Raw genomic sequence first — 16,492 nt, forward strand, 5'->3', positions numbered from 1 at the left:
TGAATGCATGTAGGCTTATGTGGAACTTTTGAAGAGACAAAACAGACACAATGGTCAATTATGAGAGCTGTTCAGTTTATTCTTGACATTTTATTGCTTCTCTAAAATGGGATAATTGCCTCGTCTTGCTGCCTTTTTGGGTCAATTAATTATGCAAACTCAATATTGAAATGCCAATTTAAATTCATACAATATCACAACAAAAATGCCTGTACTAACAATATGTATACTAAACAAAAATATAAATGCAACATGCAACAATTTAAAATATTTTATTGAGTTACAGTTCATATAAGCAAATTAGTCAATTATAATAAATTCATTAGGCCCTAATCTATGGATTTCACATGGCTGGGAATACAGATATGCAGCTGTTTGTCACAGATACCTTAATAAATAAATAAAGTAGGGGCGTGGATCAGAAAACCAGTCAGTATCTGGTGTGACCACCATTTGCCTCATGCAGCGTGAGTTGATCAGGCTGTTGATTGTGGCCTGTGGAATGGTGTCCCACTCCTCTTCAATGGCTGTGCGAAGTAGCTGGGCATTGGCGTGAACTGGAACAAGCAAGCTTAATGGATGACAGGTCTGGTGAGTATGCAGGCCATGGAAGAACTGGGACACTTTCAGCTTCCAGAAATTGTGTACAGATCCTTGCAACATTATCATGTTGAAACATGAGGTAATGGCAATGGATGAATGGCACAACAATGAGCCTCAGGATCTCATCACGGTATCTATCGCTGTGCATTCCAATTGCCGTTGATAAAATGTAATTGTGTTCGTTGTCCATGGTCCCGTGTGGCTCAGTTGGTAGAGCATGGTGTTTGCAAAGCCAGGGTTGTGGGTTCGATTCCCACGGGGGACCAGTACGGAAAAAAGAAATGTATGAAATGTATGCATTCACTACTGTAAGTCGCTCTGTATAAGAGTGTCTGCTAAATGACTAAAATGTAAAAAATGTTATGCCTGCCCATACCCTAACCCCACCAGGGGGCACTCTGTTCACAACATTGACATCAGCAAACCGCTCGATCACACAACGCCATAGACGTGGTATGTGGTTGTGAGGCCGGTTGGATGTACTGCCAAATTCTCTAAAATGACGTTGGAGGCCGTTTATGGTAGAGAAATTAACATTAAATTCACTGGCATTCCTGCAGTCAGCATGCCAATTGCACTCTCCCAACTAAACTTGTGACATTGTGTTGTGTGACAAAACTACACATTTTAGAGTGTCCTTTTATTGTCCACAGCACAAGGTGCACATGTGTAATGATGTTTAATCAGCTTCTTGATATGCCACACCTGTCAGGTGGTTGGATTATCTTGGCAAAGGAGAAAAGACCAGTAACAGGTATGTAAACAAATGTGTGCACAAAATTGGAAAGAAATAAGCTTTTTGTGCATATGGAACATTTCTGGGATCTTTTATTTCAGCTCATGAAACACTGGACCAACACTTTACAGGTTGCATTTATATTTTTGTTCAGTATACATTTGTACATAATGAAAATGTTATGAGATACTCCAATATTTTCTAACATAAATTGTTATTGCTAGCTATATGGAGTGGGATGAGCTTCTTTCTGTGTCATTGTACAAAAACATTGCTTATTTCACATGCTGATAACAGTAGCCTAGGTAGGCGCATTTTGACACAGGTCACATTGCTTTTTTGCTCATAATGATATCGGTCTGGAGAACGGGACCTACGTCGGTTTATACAAAATGTATGTTGTGCACACAAAAAAAAAAAACATTTTGAGAAGTAATTTAACTTTCACAATATTCATTATTTTTCGATCAAATGTATCATTTTGAAAATACAAATGATTTTAGAACTGTTTCTGATTGAGGCTGGCACATGAGTAGGCACGTAGAATGGCAGTGTGACATGACCAAACCCTTTGGTAGTCAAGGCACATCTACCAGAACATTGTATGTTATTGAGACTCATTCAATATTTTCAGAGTAGGGGATAAGGGGCTGAGTGGGGAACAGGTAATCGATTCACATACACAGCCACATACATAGACTTCACACATAAATAATGATAAAATATATATTTTAATCATTTTGGAAACAAAGCTTTGCCATCAAAGATAAATGTAGGGCAAACTATGCCCTCACCTCTCATAAAAAAACGCTTTATCTAATACTAACTCACTAAGCTGTTTTTTAAATGAAATATACTGACTTTCTTCTGTCTAGCTAAAGTTTATGTGAGTAAAAATGTTCTTTGGGGGGGCTTTTTCATTGTGATCCAGGGCCTTGTGAGTTGTTGTTGTTGTGATCCAGGGCCTTGTGAGTTGTTGTGATCCAGGGCCTTGTGAGTTGTTGTTGTTGTGATCCAGGGCCTTGTGAGTTGTTGTTGTTGTGATCCAGGGCCTTGTGAGTTGTTGTTGTTGTGATCCAGGGCCTTGAGTTGTTGTTAAGTCCATCCAGAGGGAAGGGCTTCTTGTCTCTGTGATTGGTGGTTGTGGATGTCTCTGTGAAAGTGGACAGGAAGTGTAGCTGTCTGTTCTATATTTTGCTGTTATTTCGTGTTACATTGCTCTCCTCTTCTCTTTTTATCTGTCTCTCCCTCCTCTCTCTCTAACTGTCCTCCCAGTGTTAGGAGAAGAGAGAAGTGTGTGAGTGAGCATGGAGCACGGAGACCACCGCGCTAAGGGCCAGAGGGAGAACGACGGGTCGTAGGTCAACGCTGGAGCTGACAGCTGGATGGAGTGAATAAAAAAGAAATGAAGAAGGATGTCTTATGAAGGACAGAATAAAGGGTCAGATGCAGGGGTGAAAGTAAGGCGGTTCGGTACAGCGTCCCAGCAAAATAAATAGTGGGGATACGCCGTACTGGTAAAACATGAGCCTATCACAATAATTAAAACCAAATGTCAAGAAAACTATTACACCACTATTTATCATTAGGCTACCGCATGTCAGAGGCATGAGAAATGAGTGAATGGACAAGTAAACGGTTGGTATAGCCTACGCCCTAACATGCAATGTGGTTAGATGAGAACACTGACATTTTGCCAAGGAAGAGATGAATTGCCGACACCGAGACGCACGCGGACAGTAGTGGATACATAAAATCTGGCCTAATGACAAAATGTCATTAAGCTTTGTGGTGTTTGAGTAACATATGTCTCTTTCCATTCACCACTGCTTGGAGGCAGGAAATATGTTTCTAGTGGATGAACGTGCATGGGTAGCCTAGTAAAGGAGCCTCTTTGAAGTGACTAAAAACATCATGACTGGTTGTGTTTATGCCACAAGAAAATGTAATGCATTTAAAAAGTTAAATTACAAAACTTTACGACTAGGCCCACAGATATCCTGCTGATCCTACATTTCTAAATGTAATTCTATGATTAAGCATGTGCACACATAGGAGGTCCCATACATTCACCCCTGGTCAGATGAGAAAGAAGAGAACCCCAGTGCTTTTGGACGTAAACATAATTTTTTGGTAGCACTTACTTTACGGTACTGAAATGACCAGGTATTACTTAAAAATAGACAGTAACATGTTAATAACACAGTATTAATGATTTACGTGCTCGTTTGTTGAGGATTGATTAAAACAAGCACAACTGGATATCATTAGGTAACAAGTAGTTACCAATTGTGTTGATTAAGTACCAGAAAGTAACCATTGATACCACATATTTTTCCTAGTAAACACCAAGTTAATACCAGAGGGAAAAGTACTGTAAATACTGTGAAAAAAACTATTGTAAAATATTGAACGAGGAAGTCACATGCATACTCTTTGTGCTTGTCACACTCTATGTTTACATTTTACATTTTAGTCATTTAGCAGACGCTCTTATCCACAGCAATTTACAGTAGTGAGTGCATACATTTTCATTAAAAAAAATTCTCCCTATACTGGTCCCCCGTGGGAATCAAACCCACAACCCTGGCGTTGCAAGTGCCATGCTCTACCAACTGAGCTACACAGGACTTCCTCTACACATCACTTATTTGAAAGTACAGTACCTTTAAAATTAAGACAGAGTGTGTGCCCACAGTACAGTGCATGGGATAAATTCCATTTCAATTCAGTCAATTATAATGGAATTAACCCCAACTTTTGTAGAGTGTATGTGCATTTTTCTTTGCACAATTCCCAATTTATGCAGAAATCCAGATTTGAGGATTCATAATTTTCTCGCTTATTCCCTTCTGATTTCAGGAATCTTACAACTGGGATTTCTGGCAAACTTGGGAATTTTGGGAACGTTACCGGAATTTTGCAACTCCAGTCACACTGTTGAGATGGGATAACATTGTTACGAAGAAGGTTAAAATGATGTGAAATAGTATATATATTTTTTAAATTACAATACTTAAAAGGCACTTTATTCATAGAATGACCCATATAGCAATGTATAGGATGTGTGTTTACCTCTACAGCTCTTTCCGTCCCTCTGCAGCATCCCAGTCACACAGCTACACACAGCTCCCATCCCTTTACTGGTGCAGATCTGCTCACAGCCCCCGTTCCCCACCTCACACCAGTCCGACTCTAATATACACAAGTGCACACAAAATTGTGAATCGCACACATACTGGTATTTACACAAGTGCATGCATACACTAAGGCGACATGTCTGTATCACATACATGCACGCACACACACACTAGGGCAACACTGATCTGTACCTCTCCTTCTGATGGGTCCTACAGTGAGGATCTGCTCCTTGTGATCGCTGTAGTCTGTGTACATCCTCCTGTTGTGGGGACAGTTCTATATACATATATATATATATATATATATATATATATATATACATATATATATATATATATACACACACACACACACACACACACACACACACACACACACACACACACACACACACACACACACACACACACACACACACACACACACACACTTGTATTAAGGTGGGATAACATAGCCATTGTAAGCTTAGCTATTCTAAGCATGCTTCACAACATGTTAGATTTGTTATCATTTGCCGCTTATAAAAACTGGACAAAGATGAAACTGGTTCCGGATTTAATTCAGTGTTCATCACCATGTTCAGGGTCTCCTCACCACTTTGCAGGCATTGATCTCGTGGTCACACAGCGACACGTCACAGTGGAGGTGGACCTCGTCATAGTCCCCAATGAACTTGAAGACTGTGACGTGGAAGCGGCAAGTGAGGGACACCCCGTTCTCAGCCATGCCTATGGTGTTATCCTTGATGTTGGGACAACTTCATAGATAAAGAAAGAGAAGTTAGTGTGGTCCTTAGGTTGTATTGTACGAAAACAAACGTCTGTTCCGTCTGTCCATCCGTCTGTCTGTCATTTGTGCAATTTATAGGGGATAGGGTGCTATTTTGGCTGCAGACATGTGGTATGTTATTTTGAGCCTACCCTCTTTCTATGATGATGTAGCGGAGCCGGTCGCTGCTGTAGCGGGACGGCGTGGCCCAGCACATATTGACGATAAGGATGAGCTGATTCTCGTCGGCCCCCTCCACAAACACCCCCACGAAGAGGATGTCCCGCGTGCTCAGCACCACCTCGCCCTCGCGGTACGGCTGGTGGTATGACGAGTTCTTGTACAGTGCCATCTTAGTGATGAAGTTACCCTCCTGGGTGGGGAGGGTGAGGTTGATCACACTGGAGAAAGGGTTTAGGGAGAGAGAGATATAGGAAGGGGGGAGAGAAGGTGAAGAATATCATTGAGGGATATCATTGAATAAACTCTATAACAAGTCAGGCGATGGAAAACATTGGTCTTGTGTGGAGCAGTACTTTTCTGTACACGCATGCGCGGGCTACACGGAGAAGTATCGCTTGAGACCAACGGAATGACCAATGGAATGTTGCGGATAAAGTTGTAATGACACAATTTCATGTGTACAACATGAACATACAACAAGCATGAGAAAGTATATCACTGGTGGGCAAGTTTCTCCAAACCAAGTGAAATCGCAAAAAAAAGTGTCTGGACACTTTAAAAATAAGAAAAAAAGTGAACTTGTCCTTTAAAGGCCTAGTGCAGTCAAAAACTTGATTTCTAGTGTTTTATATACATTTCCACACTATGAGGTTGGAATAATACTGTGAAATTGTGAAAATGATAATGCCCTTTAGATAATGCCCCATTTATGAACATTTGAACATCTTGGCAATGTTCTGTTATAATCTCCACCCGGCAAAGCCAGAAGAGGACTGGCCACCCCTCATAGCCTGGTTCCTCTCTAGGTTTCTTCCTAGGTTTTGGCCTTTCTAGGGAGTTTTTCCTAGCCACCGTGCTTCTACACCTGCATTGCTTGCTGTTTGGGGTTTTATTCTGGGTTTCTGTACAGCACTTTGAGATATCAGCTGATGTAAGAAGGGCTATATAAATGAATTTGATTTGAATTAGATTTTAGTGTAAAAGCTGTTTAAAAAGACTGCCTGAAGTTTCCGCCTGTTTTGGTATGACGGAGTTTTGAGCTACCTGGTGACATCACCAGGTGGTAAATTAGTTAATAGACCAATAAGAAAAAAGGGTTCAAAACCTCTCTGCCAATAACAGGTAGTTTTCAGTTTCCCCCTTCCCACTCCGACCACTCCAGGACAGTCCTAGTAAAATTCTTCCTTGAGAAATTAGTCTTTGCCAAGAAGCTATTTTAGTTTCTTTTTGACCATTTTAATTAAAAACAATCACAGTAGGGTTGCAAAATTCCGATAACTCTCACAAAATTCCCAGGTTTTCAGGAAGTTATGATTTGAGGATTCCAGATTTCCTGCTTAGATTTCCCTTCTGATTCTAGGAATCTTCCAACTGGGATTTTTGGAAAACCTGGGAATTTGGGGAAAGTTGAGAAAAAGTAGGTCCTCTAACCTGAGCATGGGCCTAAGCACGGTCTCCAGAGATATCTTGAGGTCCAGCTCGTAGGCGCAGGAAAACTCCACGTTGATTGTCTTGTCCCTGGTAATGATGTTGCCAGTGTTGTTCACGCTCTCAATCCACACCGTGTTCTTGTACATGATGTGTGTGCTGTTGGACTGGTAGAAAATAAAAATGGCAGATATGCCGGACAATAAACATCATTACAGTAAGTATAGTATGCCTATTGGTCGGGGAAGAGATTTCATCAGTAACATGGAGCCCTACTGGCCCTTGCGATAGGAAATGACAGGTCTACCCTATTGGCTATACAGTTTCTCACCAATAAAATTAAGTCCTATTGCCCCTTGGGGATGAGTCACAAGCCTAAGGCATGTGTTTGCCACCAGTAGGTGGAAGTAGCACTAACCACTGCTCCAGGATCAGATATTTTTCAATCCCCCTAATGACTAGTTATGATTAAAGCTAAAATAATCTGACTACAGATCTGTGGCAACCTTTACGATACAGCCACGTGGCCCCTGGTGTTGTTAATGTAGAAGGAGATCACTGATATAGGGTCAGATATACAGTTGAAGTCGGAAGTTTACATACACCTTAGCCAAACACATTTAAACTCAGTTTTTCACAATTCCTGACATTTAATCAGAGTAAAAATTCCCTGTCTTAGGTCAGTTAGGATCACCACTTTATTTTAAGAATGTGAAATGTCAGAATAATAGTAGAGAGAATTATTTATTTCAGCTTTTATTTCTTTCATCACATTCCCAGTGGGTCAAACGTTTACATACACTCAATTAGTATTTGGTAGCATTGCCGTTACATTGTTTAACTTGGGTCAAACATTTCAGGTAGCCTTCCACAAGCTTCCCACAATAAGTTGGGTGAATTTTGGCCCATTCCTCCTGACAGAGCTGGTGTAACTGAGTCAAGTTTGTAGGCCTCCTTGCTCGCACATGCTTTTTCAGTTCTGCCCACAAATTTTATATAGGATTGAGGTGAAGGTTTTGTGATGGCCACTCCAATATCTTGACTTTGTTGTCCTTAAGCCATTTTGCCACAACTTTGGAAGTATGCTTGGGGTCTTTGTCCATTTGGAATATCCACTGGATATCATAAGGTGAATGCACCAACTTCTAAGTCGCTCTGGATAAGAGCGTCTGCTAAATGATGGAAATGAAAATGGAAGACCCATTTGCGACCAAGCTTTAACTTCCTGACTGATGTCTTGAGATGTTGCTTCAATATATCCACATAATTTTCCCTCCTCATGATGCCATCTATTTTGTAAAGTGCACCAGTCCCTCCTGCAGCAAAGCACCCCCACAGCATGATTCTGCCACCCCCGTCCTTCACGGTTGGGATGGTGTTCTTCAGCTTGCAAGCCTCCCCCTTTTTCCTCCAAACATAACAATGGTCATTATGGCCAAACAGTTCTATTTCTGTTTCATCAGGCCATTGGACATTTCTCCAAAAAGTACAATCTTTGTCCTCATGTGCAGGTGCAAACCGTCGTCTGGCTTTTTTATGGCGGTTTTGGAGCAGTGGCTTCTTCCTTGCTGAGCGGCCTTTCGGGTCATGTCGATACAGGACTCGTTTTACTATGGATATAGATACTTTTGTACCCATTTCCTCCAGTATCTTCACAAGGTCCTTTGCTGTTGTTCTGGGATTGATTTGCAGTTTTCGCACCAAAGTACGTTCATCTCTAGGAGACAGAACGCGTCTCCTTTCTGAGCGGTATGACAACTGCATGGTCCCATGGTGTTTATACTTGCGTACTATTGTTTGTACAGATGAACATGGTACCTTCAGGCCTTTGGAATGTGCTCCCAAGGATGAACCAGACTTGTGGAGGTCTACAATTTTTTTTCAGAGATCTTGGCTAATTTCTTTTCATTTTCCTATGATGTCAAGCAAAGAGGCACTGAGTTTGAAGGTAGGTCTTGAAATACATCCACAGGTACACCTCCAATTGACACAAATTATGTCAATTAGCCTATCAGAAGCTTCTAAAGCAATGACATCATTTTGGAGAATTTCCAAGCTGTTTAAAGGCACAGTCAACTTAGTGTATGTTAACTTCTGACACACTAGAATTGTGATACAGTGATAAGTGAAATAATCTGTCTGTAAACAATTGTTGGAAAAATGACTTCTGTCATGCACAAAGTAGATGTCCTAACCGACTTGCAAAAACTATAGTTTGTTAACAAGTAATTTGTGGAGTGGTTGGAAAACGAGTTTTAATGACTCCAACCCAACCTTAAGTGACTCCAACATACAGTAAACTTCTGACTTCAACTGTATTATCACACCCCTAATGATTAAGGTCAGGTTTTAATAATTATCCACAGATCCTAGATCTGTGGTTAATTACCTGTACGATGGAGCCGCAATGGCCCTTAGTGTTGTTGATGTGAAAGGAGATGAAGTCCTCTCCCTCGATGCCGGGGCAGTGCTGGTCGTTGATCCTCACATCCTCACGCTCGAAGCCCAGCTGGAAGAGCTTACACTTGGAGATGGACACCTCCATCTGGGCGTGCTTACACGTCACCTCTGCCTGGATGATGTCATCCTCGTCTAGTGGGAAAACACAGAGGTTGGGAATCATAAGACTACGGTAGCTAACTTGAATACAGACTTGGGCTTGGGTCATGTTCAAACTTTAATCAAATCAAATCATATTTCTCACATGCGCCGAATACAACAGGTGTAGACCTTACAGTGAAATGCTAACTTGCAAAACCTTAACCAACAATGCATTTTTAAGAAAATACAACAAAAAAAGTAAGAGATAAGAATAACAAATAATTAAAGAGCAGTAGTAAATAACAATAGCGGGGCTATATACAGGGGTACCGGTACAGAGTCAGTGTGCGGGGGCACTGGTGTTGAGGTAATATGTACATGTAGGTAGAGTTATTAAAGTGACTATGCATAGATAATAACAGAGAGTAGCAACAGTGTAGAAGGGGGAGGGGGCAATGCAAATAGTCTGGGTAGCCATTTGATTAGATGTTCAGGAGTCTTATGGCTTGGGGGTAGAAGCTGTTTAGAAGTGTCTTGGACCTAGACCCGGCGCTCCGGTACCGCTTGTCGTGCGGTAGCAGAGAGAACAGTCTATGACTAGGGTGGCTGGAGTCTGACAATTTTTAGGGCCTTTCTCTTACACCGCCTGGTTGTAGAGGTCCTGGATGGCAGGAAGCTTGGCCCCGGTGATGTACTGGGCCGTATGCACTACCCTCTGTAGTGTTTTGTGGTCAGAGGCCGAGCAGTTGCCATACCAGGCAGTGATGCAACCCGTCAGGATGCAAGTAGTTCTGTCCTTGAGCTGTTCTTGTCTTTTAATATTCTGTATTATGCAGTGTTTCATGTTTTGTGTGGACCCCAGGAAGTGTAGCTGCTGCTTTCCCAACAGCTAATGGAGATCCTAATAAAATACCAAATAGTACTCCCATTTCATGCCTAATGAACACGACCAATGTATTCTTGTAAAAGATTTGATCAAAATAAGACTTATTTGGATAAATTATTAAGATTAAAAATAAACGGAGATAAAAGATAAATGTATCCTGTATAGCCTAAGGATTACCACCACCCCCTCGCTCATCGCCCTTCCCTGACTCCCCTCCCTCCCTCCACACACTCACCCCCAGCGTTGTTGGGTAGCTCGGGGCAGCCACACAGGTCTCCCCCGTTTTCCTGCTCACACGTGTTGTTGGTGCAGATCTCTCCTGCACAGGGGTCGTAGATCCATTCTGCTAAAGACAGATCCAGGCACAATGTTAGCTGTCACACCACCTCATCCAACAAATTGTACTGACTGTTATTCTTGAAGAGCCTAATGCTATGTTTTATAAATGTAACAAACATTTTCCTGCAAACCCCCCAGACATGAACACATGCTCCAAGTTCAAGTTACCCGTATATAAAGTGCCTTCAGTATTAATACCCCTTGACTTATTGCACATTTTGTTGTGTTACAGACGAAATTTAAAATAGATCAAATGTATTTTTATCTCACCCATCTACACATAATACCCCCATAATGACAAAGTAATTTTTTGACATTTTTGCGAATGTATTGAAAATGAAATAAAGTATTAACACCACTTAGCTATGATGTTCCAAATTGAGCTCAGGTGCATCCAATTTCCTTTGATCGTCTGGAGTATGCAAAAAGTAATGTGAAAAACAGACCATAAGGCAAAATATTCTGTGGTCTGAGGAGACAAAAATGTTCCTGAACTGCGCACAACTCATTACCTGTCTAACAGTCGAACACCATCCCTACTGTGAAGCGTGGTGGTGGCAGCATCATGCTATGGGGATGCTTTTCAGCAGCAGGGACTGGGAGACTGGTAAGGATAGAGGGTACAATGAATGGAACCAAATATAGGCAAATCATTGGTGAGATGATGATTCAGAGTGCAAATGACCTTAGACTGGGGCGAAGATTTACACTGAACAAAAATAAAAAAGATATAAATTCCATGTTTCATGAGCTAAAATAAAAGATAGCAGAAATGTTCCATATGCACAAAAAAGCTTGTGCACAAATATGCAAAAAGCTTGTGCACGAATATGTTTACATCCCTGTTAGTGAGCATTTCTCCTTTGCCAAGATAATCCATCCACCTGACAGATGTGGTATATCAAGAACATGATTAAACAGCATGCTCATTACACAGGTGCACCTTGTGCTGGGGACAATAAAAGGCCAATCTAAAATGTGCAGTTTTGTCACACAACACATTCTCTGTTGCCAGAGAATTTTACGTTAATTTCTATACCATAAGCCTCGTCCAAAGTTTTTTTTTGAGAATTTGACAGTATGACCAACCCGCCTCACAGCTGCAGACCACTTGTATGGCGTCGTGTGGGCGAGCAGTTTGCTGATGCCAATGTTGAGAATAGAGTGCTCCATGGTTATGGCATGGGCAGGCATAAACTACAGATAATGAACACAATTGCATTTTATTGATGGAAGTTTGAATGCACAGAGATACCGTGACGAGATCCTGAGGCCCACTGTCGTGCCATTCATCTGCTACCATCACCTCTTGTCCTCAGCACAAGGTGCACCTGTGTAATGAGCATGCTATTTAATCATGTTCTTGATATACCACATCTGTCAGGTGGATGGATTATCTTGGCAAAGGAGAAATGCTCGCAAGGATATGTATACAATTCCTGGCTGCTGAAAATTTCCCAGTTCTTCCTTGGCCTGCATACTCACCAGACATGTCATCCATTGAGCATGTTTGGGATTCTCTGGATCGACGTGTACAACAGCGTGTTTTCACTGGTACAACATTACACAGGCCACAATCAACAGCCTGATCAACTCTATTCGAAGGAGATGTGTCGCACTGCATGAGATAAATGGTGGTCACGCTAGATACTGACCGGTTTTCTGATCCACGCTCCTACTTTTTTTTACAGGCATCTGTGATCAACAAATGCATATCTGTATTCCCAGTCATGTGAAATCCATAGATTAGGGCCTAATGAATTCATTTCAATAGACTGATTTACTTATATAAACTGTAACTCAGTAAAACATTTGAAATTGTTGCATGTTGCATTTATATTTTTGTTTAGTATATGTTCCAACAGGACACTGACCCCAAGCATACAGCCAAAGCAGTTAGAGTGGCCCAGCCAAAGCCTAGACTTGAATCCCATTGAATATCTGTGGAAAGACTTGAAGATTGCTGTTCACTGCCACTCCCCATCTAATTTAACAGAGCTTGAGAAAATCTACAAGGAAGAATGGGAGGAAATCTCTAAATCCAGATGTGCAAAGCTGATACAGACATACCCAAGACGACTCAAAGCCATAATCGCCGCCAAAGGTGCTTCTACAAAGTATTGTCTCAGGGGTGTGAATACTTATGTAAATTAGATTTTTCTATATTTTATTTTCAATAAATTTGCTAACATTTCTAAAAACATGTTTTCAATTTGCTATTTGTGTAGGTGGGTGAGATTTCTTTTTAAATGTAATCAATTTTGAATTCAGGCTGTAACAACAAACTGTAGAATAAGTTAAGGGGTTTGAATAGCTTCTGAAGGCACTGTAGCTCAAGTTTGAAACAATGAAAGCCATTGCAGAATATGATTGTGTGTTACATCGCCCATTGGTAGCATGTACAGTTTAGTAGGAACAATAATGGTCCAAGGACTTACCCCTGCAGAACTCTTAGAGGGAAAACATTTTTCAAAGCTATGGAACTGTCTTCAAGGTCCACATTTGAATTTTAGTTTCTTAGAGTGTTCTAAATATTATTTTATCAAACTGCACAAATTGGTACCTATTCACCCTCGTGCCTCCCTTTGTAACCCCCCTCCAGAAAGCCATTCTTTCCACCATGCCCCCATGACCGTCCCCATCCCGTGCCCTTACAGCAGTTCTCCTGCGCGATCCATTTTGTGGTGAGCGTGCCCAGGGAGCGGCAGGCCTCGCCGTAGGCAGCGAGCGAGCCGCACACCTGGGCCTTGCGGTGGTTGTAGCAGCCGTCCAGGTAGCAGGACTGGTAGAATGGCCTGGGGTCCAGCAGGCCGTGGCAGGGCTGGAAGAAGCCCTTCATTTGGGTGAGCTTCTGGCACCCCTCCTCGCCCTGGAGGCCAAGCACGGCCGTGTTCTCGCACGACTGGGCCAGTGCCACGTACTGGGTCTCGTCACAGCTGGGGAGAGGGAGAAGAGATGGGAGGTAGAGGTTGAGATGGGAAGATCCATCCATGCTTTTGAATGCACAAATCTGTTTAAACTAGCACCACAACATTCTCCAGAATTCCTAGAAGATTCTGGACACAGCCAAATAACCAGCAAAAATTTTTTTAAACAGCTTGGAGGAAGCAACAAAACCCTAGGTGTGATAAGCAAAAACATTTGTTTTTAAATTACTGTCAATCTCTTCCATGTCACCCCTTCCCATGCCTCCTCTACAATTCACCTGTTCTGCATGCCGTTGGTCTTCCAGCTCTGGGCCAGCTCCAGGGCGCTGACGGCTGGCTTCCCGCGGGAGGTGATGTAGTCGTCAGTGGGGTCTCCGTTGAAGTTGCCACAAAGGCCACACACCTTAATAATAATAATACATAGCTCTTTTATAGCTCTCACAGTTATTTTCTAAAACCTAAAGACGCATTTCAATAACCATATAATGCATTACATAAAGCTTATATAATGCTCTACAACCATAAGGAAAACAACAAACCTTGTTTTGCAGCCGCTGGCCCATGGTGATACTAAGCGTGTTGAAGCGGTTGTAGCGCACCTGGATGTCCTGTGGTGTGTCAATGACCAGGAAGCCCTCCGACGTGGAGACGCGTGTCATTAAACCCGTGACGAATGGCACCGATACGGGCGTGCCGTTCACCTGGTTAGGATGAGGATGAGAAAGTGGAGATTCATGCGCGCATTGACATGGTGAGACTTTAAGTATACATACAAAAATAACTATACAGATAACTCACCATCTAACTTCAAACTAATACAAACACACACATTTCACATGCATTCTTTTCATAATACAGATTATAAAGTGATGCAAATACTCATCCATCCATTAATTAATTAATCTATCCACCATCCATCTCCATCCCTCTTTTCCCCTCACTTTCACAGTGCTCCCGGAGATCAGTATATTCTCCTCGTTGATATAGAGGTATGCGTGGGAGATAGTGGTGAGGTTTGGCGTGCTCCACTTGTCGAAGTTGGCGATGAGCTGGAAGGAGAGGTCAGGTAGCTTGTGGCAGTTGGTGGACAGCACGAAGGAGCAGGAGGCAGGCAGGCGCAAGGACGCCCCGTCAAAGGTCCTGAAGACGCCGCCGCCGGATGCCACGCAGTGCTGCGAGCGCCGGGCAAAGCAGCCGCGCACACCATGGTGCAGGGCACACTCCTCCTCGGCCTTGCAGCGGCGCGGGTCGCACTGGATGAGGTTGCGGCCGATGCACTGGCAGCGCTTGGTGCAGTCGCCATTCCAGAATAGCTGTTTGGGCTGGTGAAGAGAAACATAAGTTATGGCAATACAGTGCCTTCAGAAAGTATTCATACCCCTTGACTTATCCTAAATGTTTTGTGTTACAACCTTAATTCAAAATAGATTACTTAAAAAATTTAAAATATCTACACATAATACCCCATAATGACAAAGTGAAAACATGTTTTTAGAAATGTTTTCAAATGTATTGAATATGAAATACAGAAATATCTCATTTACTTAAGTATTCACACCCCTGAGTCAATACTTTGTAGAAGTACCTTTCGCAGCGATTACAGCTGTGACTCTTTCTGGGTATGTCTCTAAGAGCTTTCCACACCTGGATTGTGCAACAGTTGCCCATTATTCTTTTCAAAATTCTTCAAGCTCTGTCAAATTAGTTGTTGATCATTGCTAGACAACAATTTTCAGGTCTTGCCATAGATTTTGAAGTAGATTTAAGTCAAAACTGTAACCTGGTCATGCAGGAACATTCACTGTCTTCTTGGTAAGCAACTCCAGCGTAGATTTGGTCTTGTGTTTTATGTTATTGTCCTGCTGAAAGATGAATTTATCTCCCAGTGTCTGGTGGAAAGCAGACTGAACCAGGTTTTCCTCTAGGATTTTGACTGTGCTTAGCTCCATTCCATTTCTTTATCCTGAAAAACTCCCCAGTCCTTAATGATTACAAGCATACCCATAACATGATGCAGCCACCACTATGCTTGAAAATATGGAGAGTGGTACTCAGTAATGCGGCAGGTAGCCTAGCGGTTAGAGCGTTGGACAAGTAACCGAAAGGTTTCAAGATCAAATCCCCAAGCTGACAAGGTAAAAATCTGTCGTTCTGCCCCTGAACAAGGCAGTTAACCCACTGTTCCTTGGCCGTCATTGAAAATAAGAATTTGTCGTTAACTGACTTGCCTAGTTAAATAAAGGTAAAATAATTTTTTTAAATGCTTTGTATTGGATTTGCCCCAAACTTAACACTTTGTATTCAGGACAAAAAGTGAATTGCTTTGCCACATTTTTTTGCATTATTACTTTAGTGCCTTGCTGCAAACAGGATGCATGTTTTGGAATATTTGCATTGTGTACAGCCTTCCTTATTTTCAATTAGGTTAGTATTGTGGAGTAACTACAATGTTGTTGGTGCATCCTCAGTTTTCTCCTATCACAGGCATTAAACTCTGTAACTGTTTTAAAGTCACCATTGACCTCATGGTGAAATCCCTGAGCGGTTTCCTTCCTCTCCGGCAACTGAGTTAGGAAGAACGCCTGTGTCTTTGTAGTGACTGGGTTTATTGATACACCATCCAAAGTGTAATTAATAACTTCACCATGCTCAAACGGATATTCAATGTCTGCTTTTTTTTACCCATCTACCAATAGGTGCCCTTCTTTGTGAGGTATTGGAAAACCTCCCTTGTCTTGTGGTTGAATCTGTGTTTCAAATGTACTGCTCGACTGAGGGACCTTATAGATAATTATATGTGTAGGGTACAGAGATGAGGTAGTCATTCAAAAATCATGTTAGACATTATTATTGCACATAGAGAGAGTCCATGCAAATTATTATGTGAGTTCTTAAGCACATTTTTACTCCTGAACCTATTTAGACTTGCCATAAAAAAAG

At 41.9% G+C, this 16,492-nt stretch overlaps 1 protein-coding gene across 3 annotated transcripts in view; it reads right to left on the bottom strand.

Annotated features, from left to right (window-relative positions):
- Positions 1–336: 336 nt before the first annotated feature.
- Positions 337–16,492, bottom strand: part of tecta (tectorin alpha) — a 41,720-nt gene continuing 25,564 nt past the window's right edge. Inside the window, exons 14-25 of one of the 3 annotated variants that reach the window (XM_045717280.1) lie at positions 14,494–14,874; positions 14,092–14,253; positions 13,831–13,955; positions 13,281–13,561; positions 10,522–10,632; positions 9,249–9,451; positions 6,863–7,026; positions 5,401–5,649; positions 5,075–5,237; positions 4,672–4,756; positions 4,415–4,534; positions 337–571 (exon numbers count right to left, since the gene is read on the bottom strand). In XM_045717280.1, the coding sequence (XP_045573236.1) occupies positions 477–571; positions 4,415–4,534; positions 4,672–4,756; positions 5,075–5,237; positions 5,401–5,649; positions 6,863–7,026; positions 9,249–9,451; positions 10,522–10,632; positions 13,281–13,561; positions 13,831–13,955; positions 14,092–14,253; positions 14,494–14,874 (2,139 nt within the window). In that variant the 3' untranslated portion in view covers positions 337–476. Of the gene's footprint in view, positions 572–2,493; positions 2,721–4,414; positions 4,535–4,671; positions 4,757–5,074; positions 5,238–5,400; positions 5,650–6,862; positions 7,027–9,248; positions 9,452–10,521; positions 10,633–13,280; positions 13,562–13,830; positions 13,956–14,091; positions 14,254–14,493; positions 14,875–16,492 lie in introns of those variants that run through there. The other 2 variants (XM_014197767.2, XR_006769664.1) reach the window with 2 other exon arrangements.

This window comes from Salmo salar, chromosome ssa04 (genome assembly GCF_905237065.1).
Source record: "Salmo salar chromosome ssa04, Ssal_v3.1, whole genome shotgun sequence".
NCBI classification, from domain to species: Eukaryota; Metazoa; Chordata; class Actinopteri; order Salmoniformes; family Salmonidae; genus Salmo; species Salmo salar.